This window comes from Gymnodraco acuticeps, unplaced genomic scaffold (assembly GCF_902827175.1).
Source record: "Gymnodraco acuticeps unplaced genomic scaffold, fGymAcu1.1, whole genome shotgun sequence".
NCBI classification, from domain to species: Eukaryota; Metazoa; Chordata; class Actinopteri; order Perciformes; family Bathydraconidae; genus Gymnodraco; species Gymnodraco acuticeps.
In genome coordinates, this window is record NW_022991632.1 from 65,114 (window position 1) to 90,000 (window position 24,887).

The 24,887-nt window shown below is 39.3% G+C and overlaps 2 protein-coding genes across 48 annotated transcripts in view; one reads left to right on the plus strand and one right to left on the minus strand.

The window, feature by feature from the left end:
* Positions 1-1,295: 1,295 nt before the first annotated feature.
* On the minus strand, positions 1,296-20,957 carry znf740a (zinc finger protein 740a). Of its 47 annotated transcripts, none has more exons than XM_034198197.1 (21): positions 20,681-20,957; positions 18,388-18,571; positions 18,014-18,217; positions 17,520-17,636; positions 16,750-16,870; positions 16,420-16,503; positions 14,640-14,723; positions 13,083-13,166; positions 12,566-12,649; positions 12,011-12,094; positions 11,589-11,672; positions 10,799-10,882; positions 9,172-9,255; positions 8,796-8,879; positions 8,352-8,435; positions 7,890-7,973; positions 7,061-7,144; positions 6,536-6,619; positions 5,217-5,300; positions 4,680-4,798; positions 1,296-4,474 (listed from the first exon to the last, which is right to left on the minus strand). In XM_034198197.1, exons 2-21 carry the CDS (start codon positions 18,451-18,453, stop codon positions 4,301-4,303), a joined length of 1,977 nt encoding a protein of 658 aa, XP_034054088.1. In that variant the 5' UTR covers positions 18,454-18,571; positions 20,681-20,957; the 3' UTR covers positions 1,296-4,300. The 47 variants fall into 47 exon arrangements, with proteins under 47 accessions (XP_034054088.1, XP_034054091.1, XP_034054089.1 ...); XM_034198200.1 differs by having other exon boundaries at positions 4,182-4,474; positions 18,035-18,217; positions 18,409-18,571; XM_034198198.1 differs by having other exon boundaries at positions 4,182-4,474; positions 18,409-18,571.
* Positions 20,958-23,827: 2,870 nt separating this feature from the next.
* The window catches only part of LOC117534232 (LIM domain and actin-binding protein 1-like), a 15,267-nt gene continuing 14,207 nt past the window's right edge, over positions 23,828-24,887 (plus strand). Inside the window, 1 exon segment of the mRNA XM_034198409.1 lies at positions 23,828-24,030. The gene's annotated coding sequence lies outside the window, so the exon portion shown is untranslated.

Genomic DNA, 24,887 nt, shown 5'->3' on the forward strand with positions numbered 1-24,887 from the left:
TCTTAGCACTCAGAGCTCACAGCTCCTCATATCTGTTCACAAACTAGACAAAAGTTAAACAAGTACAAACCACAGAGTGTCTGTGTCATGGCGAATACAGTCACTGGTTTATTTAGGTCTGTATAGGCCGTTGTTGTGAGTGTGGACGGTCGGAGCATTTTACTGCGTTAGCTTAGCCGATCTCCATTCAGAAAACACGCATTTTAAAAGCTGTTTCGCCTGCTGTCTCTTTTTCCATTATTTTCTTCCTGCAGTGACGTGCCCATACCCAAATGGACCAATCCGGGGAGCTATATATATATATATATACACACACACACACACACACACACACACACACACACACACACACACACACACACACACACACACACACACACACACACACACACACAACACACACACACACACACACACACACACACACACACACACACACACACACACACACACACACACACACACACACACACACACACACACACACACACACACACACACACACACACACACACACACACACACAACACACACACACACACACACACACACGGCAAAACTGTGACACGCTTGGGGGGGGGGGGGTTGCTAGTGGAGCCTCGCAGATGGGGGTGCTGCAGCTTCCCGCGTCCATTTGCGATGTCTCGCTGTCTCGCAGATCCCACGCATCAAGCAGGAAATGAACCCAACACACTGTCCGCTCCTCGCAGCAGCGAGCCGCGCAACGTCCCGCCAACACGGCACCCAGACCCCACGCAGCATCTCATCGGTTTGTCATTACTGGTGTCATTTTCTGGTTGCTAACGCCATTGTAACACATAATCACTGATGTGGGGGTGGGGGGCAGGAGCTCCAACAAGCTGTTTAGGACAGAGTGAATACACATAGCCAATGTGAGTTTGGAAAATTGCACAATATAAATCTATTCAACAATGGAATTATGATCAGTAGAAATGGCCATGTCATGGGACATGTTATGTTAACTTGGCCCATTACGTGACTATTTGTGTTAGGGGGGCCCGACTTTTTTTCTTCTCCAAACCCAAAAAAAAAGTCGGGCCCTGACGGAAAAACTGGTTTGAGAACCACTGCATTACTGTCATGGGATACATTATTTTCCATATAGAGTTGTATATGTCTAACATCTAACCCTCGACCTGTTGAGGCCCTGGAAAACACTTGTGCTGTTTGGCCTGATGGTCTAAATAAGATGCAACATTTATTGTCTCCACTTTTAACTTTGAGAAACTAAAAACATCAAAATGAAGTCAACAAAGCCAGTAAGCATACAAAAGGTCCTTTACAAATTATTTTATTTCAGCATAATAGTAAGAAGCCTCTCCTCTGATTTTCATATAGTTGAAACTAATTGGATCACAAGGGTACATATTAGTTAGCCCATTTTACAATAATCATTGTAACATCTTTTTAGGAAGTTATTCTTATGCACTCATTTTCCTACACAAAATAATCAATATCAAGATCCTGTCTTAACTGAGGACCATAACTCTGCATGCAAGACTAATAAAGAAAACAACTAATCTGTGATAGCTACTGTTATGCTGTTGTTCATCTAATACCATTATCAATATAATTTACTACAAATACCAGGGACTTCAATATGAGAAAGAAAACATCTTGTGGTACTACTGCCTATGTCAAAATTATCAAACATACTGGGCTCCCAACTGTACTGATCCAAAATGTTCTGTCCACCTTCTGTGTCAAGTTGAGGAGAAATAGGCTTTGTCTAAAACCTACAATCTAGTACAGTCTGAAGAAAAAAATAACCATCTTTCTTTTTTGTCTTTTTTTTCCTTTTCACTCCAGTGTTTACAATTTCATCAGAATAAAAAAAGGTCCTTGAAACAATCATCAAAATGTGATGAGAACATCTCAGAGAAATAAATCCTCGGATCCGTCTGAAAAATTAAACCTCAATCTTATAAACAAATGATCTGAGACTCAAGGATTCTATTGCGATTTAACAATGAGATTGAGACTAAAAACAATAAAAGACATAAAGATATTAACAAGTGATGTCAACTATGTACTGTTCTGTCCTTTAGCCATGTGAGTATGTGCTGGCACCAGCTGCATCTCCTCCACTGATTTGGAATAGTGTTTCCAGAGCAAATGAATGCATTTCTCAAACTTGGCCCCTTCACTTATCAAAACATGTGAAATCCCATCTCTGTACACACTTATACCGTCACACAACTTTTCCTTGATATCATTGACCACTTGAAAGAAACGTTCCCGATAATACTTGTTGTAAAATACCACTTCACTCAGTGATCTTCGTCTTATTGTAACAAACATCTGTTCCTCCAGAGACCAGATAATGCACTCTGGGATTCCATCTCCACCGAAGTTTATCTGGACCTTGAAATAAAAACGACAAAGAAATCCTGTCCCCTGAAGGTAGCTGGGCTCTGAGACGTCGCTCTGGCAGTTGTGAAGACTTAACATGTCCGTCTCCCACACACACACTGACATTACTGGCTTAAACAGAACAGTTAGGACGACGCTAACGTTAGCCCATCAGTCACAGAAAGGATCAAGTTTGAGAAACTTCTTCAATAGGCGGCAAAGTGCCCCCCCACTCCGTTTAACTGCTCTCTGCTGTCTGACCGCCAAAGACTTTTACACAGTACGATCAAAGGTCATGATAGGTGAAAATAAATTGTTTGTTACAATATCATTTAGCACTACGATGATTACTTTGTGTATCCGCACTTACTTAAGGCTAAACCCAATGACATGACAGACATCCATTATTACACACCAACCACATCACATTTGGATAAAAAAAGGCAATCGTTAGTGTGTAGCAGAGTCGAGCACGTGCTGATTCTGCCAGAGCGCTGCAGTGGGTCAGCTCTACCGACTTCTCACAAGGACTGTCAAACACTCGGGGGCTCCTGCCATACTGTGTGCATCAGTAACAATGACCCAAAATATTAATCCTCATCAAAAGACAACCTAGGTCGACGGGAGAACACATTAGTTTGTTTTAGCGCCACTCGAGCCGTCAACATTCTGTAACCATGGCGGCTTTAGGATTAAAAAAACAAAAACATACCATGATGAAGACTGGCTGTCTCTTCTTAGTTAATACATCTGATCCACAATAATAAACAGCTGAGAAACAAGGCAAAAGAAACAAAACACACTAAGGCCACAAGATTGTGTATACCCTCGCTGATCTCACATGAGTATCTGTACAGACGACATAATGGGACTTCAAGTGGCCAACCTGTGCTATTCAGAACCAGAATCTATAGACAGATCGAGCAGAGGCCTTCCTGTACGTACTGGGGATCTCTGCTTATATACTGTGTATATATATATATATATATATATATACAGCTGAAAATATATACGGGGGCCATCATGGGCCCTTTCCCCGAGTCCTCAGCACGTCACACATGACACAGAACATGAGACACACAGGTGATAATCCTGGGACCCAGACCTGCACCTCTTCACCACTTCCTGGAAGCCATGGTTTGATATTACTTTTGTTTTAAAAAACACTTAGTTACTCAGGTTTCCTTAGGGTATCTCAGAAACAGAGGCAGAGGAGTGTTTGACCTCATTTCTTATGATCAGCTGGTTTTTTGGCCCATTTCGTGCACACACAAACATCCCTAATTTAGTCTCAAATTAAACCATTATTACATTATTAAAACTGTACCTCCCATGTTGATAAAGTCAGGAAAATCCTATTGTTCAGATCACATTCAGACCGATGCTTAGCACTCTGTTTGCTACATAGTGCAAACATAGCGCTCTCCTTGCTTTACCTGGAAGGAAAGTTCAGTCTTAATATTTAAACGACCAAAGTGACGATTCTTGTGTTTTACAAAATGGGCCACATGAAAAATCAGAAAGAAGCTCAAATACTTTTCCTCAGCACCACGTCATCCCATTTTGTTGTTGCCAACACGTCTGGATAAACAATACCTACAGCCCTTCCCGAGTACCACCAAATGCAGATATATTTGAACAACGATAAAAACTTCTTTTTTTTTTGCAAAAATCAAATAGATTAAGTACAAAACAGGACCACTGTTCATCACAGAAAAGTCTCGTCTTTAAAAAAACGGGGGGAGGAAAGGAAACACAGTAAAAAGTCAACAAAACAAAGACACAAATGTCCCTCGATCATCAGTAATCCCAAGACTGGAGCTGCAGAAGGGTCGGCGCTGGAGTGTGGCGTCACTCAGCGCAGAAGAAGAAACCCTGTGGCTCCTCCGCTCTCTGGCGTGGTTGTGGATGTGGGGAGGGTGGAATGTCAGACTGCCAGTCGGCCTGGAGGGGGGTGCAGGGGGCTCCAGGTCTGAGGGGCAGGGGGGGGCTCCTGGCCGTACGGGCGCGGTTCGCAGCACGGCTGGTTCTCCACTTTGGCTACGCCGCGACCCTGGCACAACCGCCGGTGCCGCAACAGCCTGTCTGTCCGTGAAAAGTTCTTCAAAACAGACATCATGGACATAGTTATTATACTAGTTAGTAGTTATTATTAAAGTAAATGTGTGTGGTAAATCTGTTTCAATAGGTATAGAGACCAAGAGAAAACAACATGACTGCATTTTGTAAACATCAAGAAATCTTTATATTTTATACATCCAAGATTTGACCCAATGAACTCATTTAAGGTGACATCTTGAGCATACCTGCTGGCACCGCTCACACTGGTAAGGCTTCTCCCCACTATGGACACGCTTGTGTCTCTCAAGGTGGTAGCGCTGGATAAATCTCATATCACACATGTCACAAGCAAATGGCTTCTCTCCTGAAATTGCACACAAATACACAGTCAATTAATCTATTTTAGCGTCTAGTAGCGACAAACTGGCTGCATTTTTCACTTACTAAACTTTAATTGCAAACTATATTTCCAACACTCGTAAAAAAGTTGGGGCAAAATGCCCTAATGGTACATTTCAACAGTGTAGTTTCAGCATCTGAAAATGTATATTTTAAAAAGGCCTCGTCATCAACTCATTATGTGTAGATCAAAGTGGAATTTTGTTGTTTTCATGGTCTAGATCTACGTAACATAGTGGCCCAAAAGCTGGGGCAAGTATTTTGAGGCTGGTTCAACATCCCATCAAATGACTTGACAATCCAAACTCGAGTTTGTTGTGACCCGTTGTGTTGGAGGCAGCAGAGCCTCGCTCAGTAGGGAGGGAACGGGGAGGAGCGCATACCCGTATGAGTGAGGCAGTGTCTCTCCAGGTGGTTACGCTGAATAAACCTCATGTCACACATGGAACAAGCATACGGCTTCACCCCTACACACACAGAGCAATATATTAGCCCTACCACCCACAAGTGCAACAAATACAACTTTCAAGCTGAAGCTAGCACGAGGACTAAAACACTGACAGATTATACCTCACCATTTATTAAGGTAATGTGCATTTCCTCTTAAGTTTAATGAAATGTTCAGACATGCAACTATAAGCTGATTTGTGAATAGAGTCAAGTCAGTTTTTAACATAATGTAGGTGTTATAGAAAAGAACAAAGATCTGAAATGAGTATGAATCATAAAATGTAATCACAGTTTGCTTGTCTTAATAAACATATGTTTCACTTGCCATCGCAACAATTACTATTTTATCTTCTCTCACCTAGAATCTATAATGCCTACAACTTAACAGCAAAAACATGGTTACATCATTACCACCTATTTTGAGTTTGAACCTCTTATTACTGGATGTTAAGTTTCCTAAAGCCATCCTCTACATTCAAGTCTAAACTTTATCCCCGCAAAATGCTGTATAAAGATGAATCTAATGGAAGACTTGTATCACGACCATCATAAATACACCAAGGCAGAATTAACATAAGTTTAGGTTCCAAGAACCCATCATAAGCATTTGTTTAGATGTATGCTTGTTGAGTACAGAGAGCGGGCTTTTGGCTACAAAAAGGTTTGAGAAATTACAATATAAGCACAAATGTGCTGGAGATTTGTTTCTCTAAAACACATTTGTGTTATTCTTTAATTAATTATTAATGAAGAATTACGCCAATAATTGAAACCATGACTTAATAGGACTCGGAATTCACGAGTCAGAATCTGTAACTTTGAATTCTTGCTGAAAGGCAATATATTTAATCTTTTGCATCCACTTTAAAGTCCCTGAGTTCCTCTACAGTATTTCTGGTATACAGAGTAACAACTCAATTAAATGGCTAGCTAACAAATACAGGCCAGCAGGTTTTCTCTACAATGAACTGTATCTAAAAAGAAAATCTCAAATATTGTATCCCGATCGCATTAACACTATTGGCCGAGGATTCTTTAGGAACATGAGCTTGTTGCTATACAACATAGCATTAAGTAGAAAAGAGTAGATACTAGACATTTTAACGTCCGATTAACAGAAACAACTCAAACACCTACGTAAAAAACACGTTCTGACTGCTATAATAACCGCACAGTAATGATCCCTCATATTAGCACTGAGTAGCAAACTGTGGCAACACAATGTGAGTCGGGCAGGTGCACGGACCCATACCCGTATGAGTGAGGCTGTGTCTCGCCAGGTGGTACCGCTGAACAAACCTCATGTCACACATGGTGCAAGCAAAAGGTTTCACACCTAAATGCAGAGCATCAATACGTTATTTTCAGGACTTTGAATTTGTTTTACAATCCAATCAATCAGTGTTGAAATGTAGACATATAATTACAATTGATGGGTTGTTAACCACTTTTCACTTGCTATGGGAAACGTTCCTAAAAACAATGGATGTTGAATTTCATTTGTTTTCTCCGAGCCAAATCAAAAACATCGAACTGTTGATTGAATTTTAAATCCACAACTAAAACACATCTCATGAGCTGATGATGTCACAGTCCTGTCTTTAGGTACATGTAGGGATTTGATTTCATGTTGCATTTACAAACATCATTCAGGAAATCCTTGGTGAGAGAAAATGCACAACTAGTTACCTTTACAGAATAGCACTAACTAGCTGACAGATAAAACATGTGTTTACATCTAATCTCAGTGATATGGGTAAGGTGTGCGGGCGCATACCCAAATGAGTGAGGCTGTGTCTCGCCAGGTGGTAGCGCTGAAAAAACCTCTTGTCGCACATGGTGCAAGCATAAGGTTTCACACCTAAATGCAAAGTAGCAGTATTATTTTACTTTATCTCCAATTCCATTCCTTAGATGACATACCTAAGCTATTGGAGTTCAACAACACATTACCATATGCATGCAAAAACAAAGAGATAAGTCTAAAGTGTTCTTCATGTAGTACTCATAGTTCACACAAGGACAGCTGAAGTGACCAATGGAGCTAAATCACCAACACAGTTTGTTTTATTCTTTCAACTGTATTGCAATCAGTGCCTTTATCTTTGTGTATCAAATGTTAGTTGTGATTGACTAAGGTATAATTGAAATCATGCTAATAATTAACTGAGTATGTTTGCTTTACCATCGTCTTATAAAGCACATTTCTGTGAAAACAATGTAAAGCAATTGATCCTGTTGACACTAGTGATCATGTGTATTGAAGCTGATATTATTCTCTGAGAACTATTGTGACCACACATGCAGTAGAGTTTTAAAAGCAGAGGATGGATCCAAATGTATCATTACTGTTGTTTTTTCAGCCTTTTTGGTTCATTTTAAATAAAAAGGCAGTACATATTCTAGAAGGTAAAAAAAAAGTAAAATATCAAAATCTACTGAGAGTAAAGATTAGGGATATTTATCACAAATAATTTGCTTGAAAGTTTTACACAACAACTTTAGCTACCTCAATAAGACATCTGTATTGAAACCTTTCTGTAAACAATAAAGATGATTTAATAATTGCCTAGAAATGTGAGTCGGGCAGGTGCACTGACGCATACCCGTATGAGTGAGGCTGTGTCTCGCCAGGTGGTAACGCTGAACAAACCTCATGTCACACATGGTACAAGCAAAAGGTTTCACACCTAAACGCAGAGCATCATGGTATTATTTTCAGACTTTGCATCTCTTTGTGTTCACAATCCATCCATCAGGCAACATACTTTGATTATCTATTCAAAATTGATGGGTTGTTAACCACTTATTGAAAACGTTTTTTTTTTAATTCATTGATGTTTTTTCACTATGTGTGAACCAATTCTCAAATCCACAACTTAACACATCACATGAGCTGATGATGTTGCATGTCATTTACACATTCACTTTGTACACACACATAATGTAGGGCAGGCAGAACATAGTTGTAGAGTAGTGATTGCTAGGTTAGATGGCTGACCCTCTATATAACATCAAGTCATGACAGTCTGATCTCAGTGATATGGGTAAGGTGTGCGGGCGCATACCCAAATGAGTGAGGCTGTGTCTCGCCAGGTGGTAGCGCTGAAAAAACCTCTTGTCGCACATGGTGCAAGCATAAGGTTTCACACCTAAATGCAAAGTAGCAGTATTATATTACTTTGCCTCACTTTCCAGTTCTTATTTCAGGAGTTCATATATACACTATTGGTTATTAACCACATAGTTGCCAATTCATGCAAAAGACAAACACCTCAAATAAATAATTCCTTAAAATGCTTGTATCCATCTGGTAGTGTTGTACTACACAGAAGAGCATTTGATGTATGGTTTTCCAGCTTAACTAATAATGCCTAACAACAACAGACCTTGTTCTAACTTCATATCCCTTCAATGGTGCAGGAGTACGTCTGAAGTGAGCTAGGGGAATCAAAAATGTCCCGGCTGATTTCTAACAGTGAGTGTCATGGGCGCGGTGCACGGACCCATACCCGTATGAGTGAGGCTGTGTCTCGCCAGGTGGTAACGCTGAAAAAACTTCATGTCACACATGGTGCACGCATAAGGTTTCACACCTAAACGCAGAGCATCAAAATCATTATTTTTGTGTCTGCCAGCAGGAGAACAAAAGGATCTGTATTATTGTGAACTATCCCATTGTATCATTTAAGTGAGTAACAATCTGGAAACAATTGATATTTGTGGTTAATAACCAATGTCAATCCCTAAGTTACTTACAAAAAAAAGGTACAATATGATTCTTGTTTTCAATGACAGAAGTCCCTAACATACAGACACACTAGATGAAGCATACAGGTGTTGCAGCATCCTAATCTTTTGACTTGGTTAAGATTGGTTGACGCATACCCATGTGAGTGAGGCTGTGTCTCGCCAGGTGGTAGCGCTGAAAAAACCTCTTGTCACACATGGTGCAAGCGTACGGCTTCACCCCTACACACACAAAGTACCAACTTTAGCATCAAACACTCAACTGCCAAAAATAATCCACGTGAAACTTTACTAATTGCTTAGTAAAGTTTGGCTGCACTTATCAGCGCCCTTTTTACACTGGAAAGTCCAGCGTGCTCCAAAACGTCTCCAATTAGAAATGACATTTTGTTTAAGTTTGGGTGTAACTGCTCAAGAGGTAAGGCCAGAATTTAAATGGGAAACAATGGGGGAAATTTACATTTTCTGTGTTGAATGCTGAATTAACTTTTAAACTTAAAAAAACCCACGGGAGGGTTAGTTAATAACTGATGCAAAACCAGAGTCCCTTCTGGGCAGATTCAAACGATACCTGACACGATAGCAGGCTTTTCAGACGATGCCAAAAGGTTTAAGTCAGAATTTAAATCATAATGCATACATACTGCCGGATAGTGTTTACTTGAATTTTAGTAACGCTGATCGCAGGGGTTAGACAATTTTAGGCAGTTGGCAAACAACTATGCATAATACATTTAGATCGGTCAACTGTTGCAAATCTTTACAGTGACCAAAACTGCTCTGAAACCAACATACAAAGCTAAGAAAGAAAAAAATCTATTCAGTTTTACGTTAGCATTTAAAACTGTAATGCCTGTAATATCCTTGAATCAAACTTGTTCTAAAATATAACGAACAATTAAACTAAACTGATCAAAACAGAGAGATGTTATTTCTTCATCATTACTTTGAATGTGAAATGACATAATGAAAAAGCTGCACTTTTTGGATTTTTTATAGGAAAAAAAGAAATCACTGTGCACTCGGCCAAATTGAAAAATAAGTCACCCCCACACAATTTCCCCATCGCCCAACAGGCCACTCTTTAAATAAGAATTAGATAAGTCTTTCATTACGGTTTCAAAATGAACAAGACTCCAGAAATCCTTGAATCGTTTCTAATGGAGCGACAGCTAGTCTGGTTCCAGGTTGTCTTCAATCCTCTGCAGGTGATGCAAATGAAACTCTTATGTTTCATTTTAAAATTCAAGATGTGAATGTTTTTGGACACATTTTGAACTTTCCTCACGTAGGTTTTACGTTTATTAATATCATAAATATGAAACCAGGGAATGGGAACGTTAAAACTTTGGATGGACTCTAAATCACAAAAATAGTTTTCGATATCTTAAAAAAGAGACAAGAGGTTTCTTTAAGGCTGAAAGAATAAACCTTCCGTGATGGAAACTATTTTTGGCTTGCAACTAAAAGAAACAGTAAACAGTTTGGGGTAAAAGGGCTGAAAATACTAAAAACCAAACAGTGTTGTAGTTTTCCTTCATGGCCATCATGTCATTTCATAAACAACGAATGCAAAGAGATATCTTTATGCAGCTACTTATGAAGCTCTTTGTAGATGCTGCGTGAAACATTAGCACGTATCAACAGCGTGACAGAAAGCAATACAAACTCCAGTTTGAAGCGGCCATGTAAACACTGAGGTGGGGCGCATGCATGACCAAAGTCAGGGGAAAACAGGGTCAAAGGTCAAGAAATTAGGACATACCTGTATGAGTAAGACTGTGCCGCTCCAGTTGGTAACGTTGTATAAACCGCATGTCACACATGGTGCAAGCATACGGCTTCACCCCTAAACAAAGCACAAGAAGGTTAGATGCATTTCAAGGCAGTGAAGGTCATCAACACCAAGATCTAAAAACACATGAAATGCTTGACTTGTCCTATCACATGCTTTATTTCAGATCAATTCTGTCAAGAGACATTACACGGAAAACATGTTTAGAACCTGCAGACATCAAAAGTTAAGGTGCCTCATCAATAATACAAAAACAACTGGGTGTACACATTGGAGTTTAGACCAGCTTGAGCAATATTCAGTCATCCTACAAACTGGATGGTGGTAGGAATAGCATTTCAACTTCAAACCCCAATTGTTAAACATGCATCATCTCAAGTCAAGCAAGACATGAGAAACAAAACTCACATACCTGACAATTAATATTATTGATGTCTGCATTCAAAACGTTTTTTAGTGTAATGTGCCTTGCGTTGGAGTTATAACAAAGTACTCAACAGTACACATGCAACAGAACAGCTTTTTATCACAAAAGAAGGTAACTGACAGAGTCACTTTTTCCATGGACAGTTTTCCAACAAAGCCTAAAAATTCTATTAAACATTTTTTGGACGGGGAAATTAATTTATGAACATGGAGAAATGATGCTACTGTATATAAAGGGGTTGTCCATTTTTTAGAATAATGTGTAGGTTTTTATATAAAAATGTTTCATACTGAAAGGGGACAAATAATAATTGAACAAATAATTCAAGCATACCAGTATGAGTGAGGCTGTGTCTTGCCAAATGGTAACGCTGGAAGAACCTCATGTCACACATGGAGCAAGCGTACGGCTTCACCCCTAAACGCATACAGTACCAAACTTTAGAAAAGTGTTCTCTTGAACCATGTAAACACAATATGTCATCTTATATACACTAGTCATGGTTAAGTCATTAAAAAGTCTCTATTATTTTCTTGGTAAACTAAACTGTGTACATATAAGACATGAAATGTGACCTGTCGACCCTTAAAGCAGTTGGCTAAGTAAAATGAGTACACCTAAAAGGAAATAGAATATCTACAAGTGCTTAAACTTTAACCTTTCATAGTTAAACATTTTAACAGGGTGGTGATGTATACACAAGGGAAATACACCCCATAATAATGTTAAGTGAGAGGGATAAATAAAATGTATACCCGTATGGGTGAGAGTGTGTCTTGCCAGGTGGTATCTCTGGAAAAATCTCATGTCACACATGGAGCAAGCATATGGCTTCACCCCTGCACACACAGAGCAAAAATATTTGGTAATCACAATCAACTGAACAGGACACACTCACTTCTACCATGTATCCAGACATGCCCAACGGCCCAGCATGACGCAACAGTAAATCATTCGGCTAACATTTCCTAATCTGTTAACGTGCGTGATAAGGGACCTGGATTCACTTCTTTTTTGTGTTGCTTAACTCAGTGCAGATGTTCAACATGCATTGCAATTTAGACTAGACAAGTCAAGGTGTCATTTGAAGGCACTGCAGTTGAGTACTAATGGAGTTAACTTGGGAAATGCCGCCTACAATGTAGCACTAAAGGGGTTAGACAAAAAGTAAAATGCACTCCTCAAGCATGCCCAGTTGAAAGAGATTGAGGCTAAAAACGTTTTGTTTGAACCTACATAAACAAAGGACAGATACACTTCAATAAACTGGGTAATTGGGCTCTAATGTAGCAAGAAAGGGCGACCCATACCCGTGTGAGTGAGGCTGTGTCTTGCCAAGTGGTAGCGTTGGAAAAACCTCATGTCACACATGGAGCAAGCGTATGGCTTCACCCCTACACACATGAAAAGTATGTAAGTATATACTAGAAACAGACAAAATATTAAAACACACAACCATCAACTCTTTCCTTTCAATGACTCTTCGAATGCAGCTACACATTATTCCATCACCCTATGTGTATTGGGACCACGAGTGGGTAGTTTCAGTCAACAAAATATCTAATGGCGCAGAACATTTAGAAGGGAAAACATTATGTTGTGTACATTCAGGTGCCCAACTATATGTGCATGTATTTACATCAGAGCTAAAAGTGGTGGGTTTTATATGACTAATACATGTCTGGATACAACTTCATGTTTCTGAATATATCAATAGTTTAAGCTGGTAGTCATTCTAGGCACTTTAAATCTCTGTTTACACTGCTGTGATTGGAAAAGTGACTTAAAACAATGCTACTTTATGAGCTATGGTGAGCGGACGCATACCAGTATGAGTGAGGCTGTGTCTTGCCAGATGGTAACGTTGGAAGAACCTCATGTCACACATGGAGCAAGCGTACGGCTTCACCCCTACATACACAAAGTATCAACAGATTAGCTAGGGCGCTCCTTAAGCATCAAAGGGAAGCATCATTGACAGACATGAAATCACCAGGACCCTGCAGACATTACACATTCCATCAAGCTTCATGCGAAGGGGTTTTACTTTCTAATTTAAACGTTTCTTCTGTTATGGGGGAGCATTTTTTATTTACCTGGATAACATCGTAGAATAAAAGCAAGCCAAGCAAGGTCAACAAGACATACAGCAAAGAAACATCTAAGACAGGGATCACACTGGCCAGCTGAAGCAGAAATGTCAGCACACTTCACCGTTCACTTTTAAAGGTGGCGACAAAGTCTTATAGAATTGTGGTGAGCATGTGTGTTGCAACTTGAAATTGGTTAAGCGCCTATATAGTGCACGTTAATTTCTTTTATGTTGAAATGACAGTGTTTGCTGATGATCTGCCTCAACTTTCAAAAGCTTCCAATCTGATCTCCGGCATAAATGAACGGCAGAAGCATCTGTATACGCAACTATACAATAAAACAATTAAGAGATCAAGACAACAGCAGCGAAGACACATGAGTTGTGCAGCCATTTATCTGCTTGTAAAATAGGAGTGGACATCAAAGGACTATTCCCATAATATACCATGGCCAAAGGGAATCAGCTGTTACTGTTGTAAGAACTTGAAACAATCACATTTTTTATTTCTAGAAAAGCCAACAACCAGATTTGTTTAAACACTTGAGTGAGAAGGCCTCCTGTCAAATGTTTGTCTGCAGATATTACATCTCTGTCCTTAATACGTTGTGACCTATCAAACCCCCTCTTATACTGTGGCTTTGACCATGTCCTAACCATGATGGATACATCCGTGACAGATATATATGGCATATACTGTATCTCAGTTCAAACATGACTATACAAAGTTATCATTAGAACGTATGTACACCATGATAGATTACTTTATGGGTTCAGCTCTTCTAGAACGATAAAGCACTGGTAATCTCAGAGCATGAACAAAAATAATATGTTATTTTGTAAATATTCTTGGGCAGCAATGGTACATTAGGGAGAATACACTTTGAGGTGTCCAGGGGAGCCCTTTCAGATCATGGTAGGTGTTTGCTTACATTAACAAGCAGTTCTGTGTCAGGTGGTTCAACCCTGTAGTAATTCAACTGTTGCTGTTTTAAACTGAAACGATGTTCCTAAAATGTGTCCACCCAATCAAACAAGACTAAAGTTTTCTCCTTTCAGAATACTTTGATATTTGAATCGTCCTATAGTTAGAACCCTTTAATAGGGGGTAATGAATAATGTTTTTATGATACTACACGACTGTTGGATAAACTCCAAAGGGTTGTTTTGTGTCTTCACATTTGCTTCGACACTGTTTGTGTCATTGTATTGTTGTTTAGACTGTTGTTTGTGTTTAAGCCGATTGAAAAAAGTGTCTTAACTTGAACTGGGTACGGTAAAAGGACGCATACCCGTATGAGTGAGTCTGTGTCTCTCCAGGTGGTAACGCTGGAAAAACCTCATGTCACACATGGAACAAGCGTACGGCTTCACCCCTACACACACACAGAGCATACAAATATTAGCTATTCAGTGAATCAAATTTGTAAAAATGTGGAAAACAAAATGACAAAATGTATTATGTGGTTAACAGAAGGAACAGATGCAATGCTGCCAAAAAGAGCAACTGCTTAAATAATCTACTGGGATATTGGGATGAAATCATAAATATACACACTGTATGTTCATATGTTTACATTAAGCATGATAGCTGAGGGTATATTTGGTCAATATTGGGACATTTAATTTAGTGATTACTGGGGCAGTAGTTATTGACTTGACAAACAATTAAGTTGGAAGGTGACTTACCCAGAGTGCATACCTCTTAAACAATGGAAAACAAAGAATTTTGTGTGAAAGGCTGCAACGCAAAATAGGTACGATGCAAACGTTTTTTTAACTTAAGTTAAATAACTCCTCAATGTTTATCTTGTATAAATGATTAAGAACATAGTCCTTTGATGTCCATGCAGCTATTTTAACTGACACAGTAACATTGAAAAAATAAATAAAACATAAATAAATAATGCATGTTTTATGAAGCCTGGGCTTTGAGGCGTTCACACACATACACTGAGGTCCACAAGTTTGAGTCCACTTTCAAGTCCACTATCAAAAAGTCTTGTTGAAACAATGTTTTTCTTTACGACATGACAATTATTACAGTCAAAAGTTATTGTGGTGGTTAAAGAATTCCATATGTTGACATAATGAATGTCGATGTGTGGCTGCTGCTAACCTCGAGTTTCGACTGTAAAATACTATCCGCTTGTCTGTTAACAATCTTTCAAAGTTGTTTTGTTTTCAAAGTGGTTCTTTGGAGTAGAAAAAAGATCACAGCACCAATCTTCCCTAACTGAAAGAGACTGCCCGCTGAAAAGATTCTATAAAGTTGAATTATTCAAACAAAGACATGACGGACTTTAAGAGTATGCTTTGACGGAAGTGCTTTTCAAATGGTCGAACAGCAACAGCTAGGTGGCTTATAGCCTGGGTGGAGTCACTCTTTATAAAGATCTCAGCATGTGAAGAGCAGTATATTAAGTGGACATTTCTTCAGGACCTAACAGCATTTTCATAACAATTAAACAGCACAATCAAAGCCAAACAAAGTCAAAGTATCGCGGTTGAAACAGGAACAACCATTGTTATACTGGCAGATTAACGTTTGAATTTGCAATAAGAGTTTTTGATGGTGATAAGAGAGGCTAATTTCTCTCACAAGGCCAATAACGCTCAACCCCAAGGAGCATTCTGGGGGAAAGTAGGAATGTGCCTCAAACATCTCAGTAATCTTCCAAAGTTGCAATAACATGATATTCTCAAATATCGCAAACATTTCTACAACTGATTCCAGTCAAATGAAATAATGGACCTTTCAAAAAGAGACTTTTTATATGTATGTTTCATAGATTTAAAACAACTATTTTTAATAGTGGACTCGGGACTATTGGACCTCACTATATATCATAGCCTCCTATCATTTTTTCCTGGTGTTGGGGGACCAATATATATATATATATGACAAATACTGTGCTTTATATTTTGGGGTGAACAGATTTTGGGAGATGGCTTTGTTGGAAATTACTGTCCACAGACAAAATTACCCTGAGCATCTGTCCATTGATTCAAGTGACAGACTACAGATGTAGTCAGATAAATGTAATATGGGTACGGTTAAAGGACGCATACCCGTGTGAATGAGGCTGTGTCTCTCCAGGTGGTAACGCTGAATAAACCTCATGTCACAAACGGCACAAGCATACGGCTTCTCCCCTAAACCGAAGAGCACCAGTTTTAGTCAAAGTCCCCACAGATACCACCAATTAGCTGTGAGGCAAAAGCTTTTACCAAACAAGGTTTTTTTTAAGCAGGCCATTGCAAAACCTTACAGTAGCTGCACACTCTTCATTCCAATTCAAACTTTCAGGGCCTCTTTCAACAAATGATTAATGTAGTCAGGCATTAAAAAGCAGTTTTGGCTTAACTGTAAACTAGACTTGTTCCCAGCATGACCCATACCTGTATGAATGAGGATATGTCTCTTCAGGTGGTATCCACTCCTAAATGCTCCGTAACAGTGATCACAAATAAAGTTTTTCTGCACTTTGGACGCTGGACCATTCTCATCTCCACCTGTGCCCTAATGAGGACAGTAAGGATGATTGTTTAACATTTATGTCAAACAGCAGTTTCATACTGAATTAAAAACACAAGCAGATACTGTGCATTTCATCACAAACAGAAAATGGTACAATTTATCAAACATTCCCACCCACAGCTGGTCAGTACTTATTTCTAGAACTGTTTGAAGAGTGTCATTTTTCATGTAGATACTATGCTAAAAGCCCATTTATCTTTGATATGCACTAATGTTTTTTATTTACATGTATTTAACATTGTAATCAACAAATACCCCACAATCCCTTCCAATGGCCTAATGCCCTCATGTTACTGCTCCCCCTGTTATGCACACAACCGCAGTTATTGTGCTCCGCTTCACTCTGCTCCCCTCCCCCTCTTTCCTCTCTAGAGATCCTCCACCCCCTCAACATCTTCCCTGAACTCCTCCCCCCACCCCCACCCCCACACAAACAACATTTGCACACATGAAAGCTCCAAGCTAGGCGCTACTTGGAATGAAGTTAAATGCTTATCCAAAAACGTGTGCAAGCTGCTAACTTGCGCATTTTATGAAATGAGGAAAAATAAAAAAGTGCACTGCAGAGACCCTTCCCTATTTAGCCACCACAGCCACTAACCTTCCCTCCCATTCCTTCTTGTTCTCTCACTTTGCAGGGCGTAACTGATTTCCTGTTCTTTTTTTTCTGCTGCATGTCCTCGTTGGCCCTCATCTCCTTCTCATCCAGCAGGCGGGGAGCTTGGAATTCACCTTCCTTCCGGATGAGCTACAGAGCCAGAAAAGATCAATTATTTCCTGATTTTTTTAACATGACTTAAATTAAGTGATGCATGTGAATCTCAATTATTAGTTTTTTTTGTTTAATAGTGTGGGTTTTGTAAATGACAGAAAATATATCTAATGCTTTACCTGAAGGTGATTATATAAATTTGGATTTGTATCCTTAAAAAAAAGGCTATGACATACACTCATAATCCAATGTTTAGGTAAGAACACTACCTAGTAGAGTTGAGCAACTCATCAAGAATGCATTCAGAGAGAAACTCCTCCCACACACAAAATCTCAATTTCACGAAAGGCTACAAATCTACATTTTTCACAATATTAAAAGCATGGCATTTGACAGCCTAATTTCCACTCTACATTTCCGAAGTTGGTCCTAACCAGGGGAGGACAGCTCATTCCAGAGGGGAGGATCATATGGCTCTGCGGAGCACGGTCAGGTGCCTCTCTCTGCGGGAGTCCGTGGCCGAGTGGAGCCATCATTTTTTTGGGCGGAGCAGCCATGGAGCTGGCCTGCATCAGGGCCATGCTGGAGAGGACGGCCTCGCAGCCAAGCAGCCCCGCCTGCGGAGAAAATTATGGAAAAGTTTACAAACCAAGTCACACTTTTAAAAGCTAGTCTGAAAAACAAAAGCTTCTGTATCTAAGATAATATTGCAATGGCATTTGCCAAGCTAGTCATCAACGAAAACATCCTGAGTGACATGATGGCAAGGAAAGGTATTTGTAATCACTTTGGTGTTCTCAAAACAAACCCATTTCATATGGTCGCGGACTGAGCTGCTGGGCAGATGTGACATTTCTGTGGTGTATGTGAGCGCAGGGACAGGGGTGGGGACAAGGTCATCCAGAGATCCGTCAGTCAGGATGGTCGGGCTGGTGGGAAGCCACACCCACCTCACTCATCTAGCATTAAAACTGAGGAAGAGGAGGATGCGGATGAAACAGACAAGCATTACATGACAACAGCATCACTGGCTGTCTTAACCGTTTACAGATTCCATTAACTCCAATTAGAATGGTCAATTGCCCTAACCACATTCAAACACCATCAAATGTAGACACACATAGATGTGTTGTATTCATACAAACAACTATGTAAGCACCTTTTGCTTAGCTTTTGTTCATAGAACTTAGTCAGTGCACTTGCCATTAAAAAAGCTTACCATAAACAGAGTTTACTGGTTGTAGCTGCAAATGTGTTATTTGTGGTACACTACCCAAACAATAATACAACAATTTAATTGTTTTTTTTATCCAGTTAGTTAAATGGCTACCACTGATACAGATCTGTAGTTTGCATTGCAGCTAACTTAATACCACAGAGCATAGATGGAGGTTCTATGTATTAATTAAGTAGTATAAAAAGTACATTCATATGAAGGAAAAACAAATTCAAACGTGAAGTCAGGAGGGGGCTGTACAGAAATGTTAAGATAAGGGAAGAATTTAGAGGAGAATAATTCTAAAGCACATCCAAATTATAAAAACACATTACATTAATACAGAACATTCACATTTAACAAAAACACAAAACAATGTTATACTGTAAAACCTGGAGATGTTTAAAACTGACTAGTGTCAATAAACCCAAAACCTTCAATGGTTGAAGACTCACATTAAAATGTTTCAACATGTTGGGGTGGAAAAGAGGGTTCATTAGCACCCTTTCCCAATATAACAATGTATGTGAATCAAAGGTCTCAATTGGTTTCTGTTGATTTGACTTTGAGTTTATTATTTGGGTTATTTATCTATCTAGATTACATTTAGGTGAAATCCTAAAAATTAAAACACAGCTTTTAAAGCGTAAAGCATATTCCAGCTATAATGTAGATAAGAGTTAAATAATTGTCCTCATTCCTAAAAAAAAAAGAGTACATATTTTATCCCGTACAATACACCTTTATAAGCACGACTTTCCTAATACAGTTTAGCTTAATGGGAACGTTTCTGAAAGAATAAGCCGAGACAAAAACCAAGAAAAAAGACTGGTTGCAATTCTACATTTATAGTGAAAAGGGAGTGCAAAAGCTAACATTTAACAAATGCAGTAAATATAACGTTATTTATGAATGCAAGTAAATAATGCAATCGCTCTGCACCTTTGCTAATCTAGTACATTAAGACGTATATTTTGCCATGGGGCTTTAACAATTATCGTTATATGTTAAGAGGAGGCCATTAATTCACCAACAGAAACATGGCTGTATCTTGTTATGACTTTTCAAGGTTCGTTTCAACTGTGGCAACACGTTAATGTGTGTGCTATCATATTGCTAAAAAAAAAAAGGCAGATAGGCTATATACTTTGAAGACCCAGTGCTTTCGCCATTAGCGTTGGTTAGCTAGCTAACGCTGCGAGGAAAATAGACAGCTAGCGTAGAGCTAACAGTGGCTACCCCAAATTAAAATACATCTTAGCCACGTCGTACAGTTTTATTGTTTTGGCTGCTGTGTAGTTAGTTGCAAGCGGAAGAAATGTCATAATCATAACAATGTTGGTTTTAAAATGTACATGTCATTCATCAACACTGGGTGAGCTGGCCTTCGCATTACCAGCCAAACCTAACGTTAGTTTTGCTGATGTTGAACAAGCTGGCTAACATCGGCTAGCCAGGAGCTAGCTGCTCGCTGGCGCTCTCGCCCACTGAAATGTTAGAAACCGAACATTTATTAGCCCAACTGCTCATTTGTTTTACACGGTAGCTTCAAGGGAGTATCTATTTTGCAGACTTAACTGATGCATCGTTTCATTAAAGATACTTTAAGAAACAAGCTCAACTGGTGAAGACAAGATTGAGCGATAAAGACATTCGTGATGGCCGTCGTTGCTAGTGCCTCCCCCTCCCGATGATTAAGCTAGCGTTTGTTAGCGAGCGAGCAATGGCCAACATTGACGCTCTAATATAAAGTAAATCCCATTGCGGCCATCTCCAAGCATGACTGCGTGCAAATAAAATTGCACACCATGGAATGCACGGTTAAAATGTAACCATCGAAGATGATGAAGAGATTTGTATCTACCTTTCAGCTTCACTCGCCCGACGTTTTCACGACCGTCTAGTTTACAAACACAGGAAACGCCACAGGATGTTCCCCTCTCCCCCACACAGCAGATCCTCAAGCGAACAGAAACGGGGCATCTTCGTCTTCCAGCTCCCACTGAACACAGAGCGATGGCAGAAAATGCGAAGAGAATCAGTTTTTTAATCCATTATTTTTGTGAAGATGTTACGCCTTCATTGGTTGTGGTGTTGAGAACGGCTTGTCTCAGACTGTAGCAGAAGACGACGACTGAAAAGATGAAAAAGAAGGAGTGGGCACTCAAATTCAAGAAAACAGGGGATTATATTTGATAATTATATTATGTCAGTTTTAGTGGCTCAATCCGCTTCCCCCTTTCATCCCGTTGTCTAAAGTGTGCATCAGGCTAAAATCATTTTTATTATTAAAGCTGAATCTTTCAATATTAAAGGCCAATTTAGCTCCCTCCAAACTGCCGTTTAACAAGCGTCACGTCATCCTCAATGGTGGCAGTGTTGATTTATATTGGTGAGTTTATAGACTAAACTTTGCTGTTTGCTTTTTTATGGGTTTAATAGTTGAGTTTACATGTCAATCTGAAAATAAAAACACTTTCTTTCTAAATTGGTTCTCATGCAACGGGTTAATAGCATAGGAGTAGCTTTAAATGTTTGTTTTTCCATTATTGGACTTGGACATTTTCTAAATCTATAACATTAAATATAAATATTTATTTATTTATGGATCTGAGTAACATAAACTTACTCAATTACTACTTTAGTGTATATTTGCAGCAGATACTCTGGTATTCTCTTTAGCTTTTGAGTCTGTGTGTCATCATTGCATACATGTACTAGACACCATAAAATGGTTTTGAGTACTTTGTCAGATCTTTATATTTCTGTCTGGGGATATATTTTGTCACAACCATGCAATGTAGACACAACACTTTACAGACGTGTAGTGGAGCTCAACATGAAGGTTGGATCAAACATAGCCTACTGTCGTGGTCCAAGAAAGGATGGCAAATCTTCTTGAGCTCATGTAAATTCCTCAAATGAGTGCCATGATTTCCTTTTGCACTACACTACCTGACTTGACTTATTTAGAAGGCAAATGGAATGCAAACATCCAATGCACTCTCCACATCGTCAACCTTTAGATCCCACAAAGATAGCTAAAAAGTTGCCTTTTTTAAGTTGTTTATACTTGTCCGTTCATTAACACGATTGCCTTAGGACAGGGGTGCCCACACTTTTTGGGCTGGTGAGCTACTTTTGAAATTCCCAGCTCACCGAGGTCTACCAACCAAAAATAAAATCCCAAATGTCAAGGGTTGCTGAATAACACGTTTTATTTATACATGGGATAATAGGGCTGCAACAAACGACTAATTTGATTATCGATTAATGAAACGACTAATCGACTATTCAGACTATTACTGTATGCCTTGCACAATTTCTCAAACCCTCTTATTTAGCCATCAACTTTTAGATTTAGCTTGAGGTTGTTTTAGGCATGTGGAAACTAACAATGAAGACAATAAAGATTAATACTTGATTCAAAAATACATATATTATTAAATTAACAAATTGTTTACAAAATTAACATTGCTTTTTATTTAAATAAAATAAATAATATTTCACATCAAAAGAAACAACAATGTTTTAACAAATCCTATTAAATAATGTGATGACAGAACTGTAAACAGAATAGCTGAAACTTTAACAAAATAAAGAGTAACTCAGTTTCCTCTAATCATTAACCCATGTTTGTATAATGGAGTTAACTGCGTGTGTTGCTGCTAGCATACATAACACCTGACGTGGAAACGTTACTCGTGGATGGAGCTACAGGGCTGCTAGAAAGACAGTCGAACCCGGTGCATTCCTCCGTCTGGATGTGGAGCACTTTTGCTAAATGTTTAGATAAATTGCTCGTGTTACCGCCCTCACATGCTGAACTCTCTTGGCAAGGAGCATTGTCCACTTCAAGACGGGTAACATTTAACCACACCTTGGAGCGCTTCTCTCCGCCATCTCCTCCGTGTGTTGCTGCATGGAGCAGCCGCGTGTGTGTAAACTGCCCCGCCCCCTCGCGCACAGACGGGGGAGAGAGATCTCGTCTGGATTGGAAAGGTCGAAAATACACCGACCATAGACGCATTTGTTTGTCTTTTTGCATGTTAGAAACGAGTTGGCGACACTAAGACTGCGAGATAATATTTGTGTAGCAATAATACATGACCTTTCTCAACTCGCTACTCGGAGGGAAGTCGCTGTCATATGCCTTGTGAACACTCCGATAATGCCTCTCCACGTTACCTTTCTTTGGCAGAGCGACGCTTGCTTTACAAATAAGGCAAATAACCTTTGAATGTGACATCACAAACAAATATTCTTCCTCCCATTCGGGGTGGAAGTGGTTTGTCTTTAGCTTCTTGCTCGGTCCTGCACTCATTTTGTTGTTTGTCTCTTGTCTCTTTAACTTAATTTGAGTTTTCCCGGCACTTGACTGATTTTGTATCGCTTTGCATTCTGGGTTAACAGACTGGAAAGCGATAGGTCGCTTTTTCTGTCAATCAAGTAAACTCCTGAATTAAGTGGCAGGGAGGCCAAGGGAGGAGGGATCAAAACCTGTTTTGTCTATTTTAACGGAACTGGATTTTTTTTTATGAATGACTCGCGATCTACCAGCATTGCCCCAGACGTACTGGGCACCTCTGGTCTAGGAGCATGAACATATCTGAATCAGGGCTCTTTTTTATGTATACTAATTTATTTATTCTCATATTTGTTGTAAGTCTTTGGAGCATCTTGTAAAGTGAATTATGTTATAAATAAAGTTTATTATGACTATTCTTATGTTTAGTATAGTCATTTTAGTAATATTGTAAACTATTTCATTTAACCAAATCACTTTTATAAGAGCAGTGTTCAACCAAACTGTGACCTAGTCTACATCAGTCTCTGGAGAATCAGATGCTGTTCTGTCCAAGAGATCTGAGTTGTTTCTGCTTTCTTTATCTCTCTTAATTCCCCGTGCTTTAATTTCCCTTGAAAAATGAATAAGTATTGCTTGGTCTTCACAGGAATTTGGGTGGGTGTGGGTGGGTTGGTGATGGGCGCACCCACGCACTGGCTCACACAGACATGTACCAGGTAGGGGTAATGCAACACCTCAGCTCATTGGTGCATAAAGTCACATGACCCATCTCTTCCACTCCCATGACACCTTTCTGGTCTCTCCACCTCTGCCTGTCCCACACCGGGCGGTGACGCAGAGGCAGCAGCTAGTGTCAGGTGTCTCAAGGTTTCACAGAAAGAGTGACTCAACGGAAGTTCGCACAGGTAAGACAAAACTCAAAGAAAGGACGTGAAAATGTATGTTAATGACTCGAGTTCTGGCTGTGGTAAAATATATATACATATTTTGAATAGTCGAACGAGCCTATTGGTGGAAACGTTTAGCCTTTGATTTTTTTTAAATAATGCAGGTGCACGTACTAGACGTAGGCTACTCTGTGTTGCTCTTAAAGCAAGTGTACTGTTTCGAGATAGGCTATGTATCGATGCAAATCCAGTCCAGCTGCTAAGTCTAAGTCTGTGTTGAAGTCTTAGTCCATTATATTGCTCAGTCTGAATACAACTTATAACAAAATGTTCTATGAAGTAGATAACTAAATGTTGGCTCTCAAACTAGATTCGCTTTTTACGATGCTACAAACCTGAAATGTACATTCTCCAGTTAACAAGCTGGCCTCGTAAGAGCTGCCAATCTTCAAAACTTTTAAAAAAAAAACATTTTATCACCTGATATTGTGCATTTTACTTTAAATAGGAGTTGCTTCTTGGTCAATCATACGTTAAATATTGCCGACTCCTCCTTATGAGTCATACTGTGTCTGATTGTGTTGTGGTTACTTGATTTGAAAGAAATGTTGGTCTTAATGCAATGGTTAAAGGTATGCACCTTTCACTGATAAAGAGTGATGGAGATGAAGCTAAATGCGGGTGTTTTGATAAGCAGATTTCAAAAGCTCATCAATCAGATTGCAATGGTTTAACGCTTGACATTGCTCGGCTTTGCAACTTGTATGAATCAAGAACAACTTGTATTTTCTTCGTTATGATTAATTACCATAACGTCTATGTTCTCTGAAATCTTCTATACAGATAAGTAATACACAAAGTGAATGACATCATTC

What these genes read in the sequence shown, in the direction of transcription:
- znf740a (XM_034198197.1), bottom strand. Translation starts at nt 18,453, where the DNA reads ATGTCACATCTGCCCAGCAGCTCAGTCCGCGACCATATGAAATGGGTT. An exon ending in ACACAGCCTCACTCACACGG is followed by an intron (nt 12,095 to 12,565) that starts GTATGGGTCGCC and finishes CTGTGTGTGCAG; the next exon opens with GGGTGAAGCCATATGCTTGC. An exon ending in ACACACTCTCACCCATACGG is followed by an intron (nt 11,673 to 12,010) that starts GTATACATTTTA and finishes GTATGCGTTTAG; the next exon opens with GGGTGAAGCCGTACGCTTGC.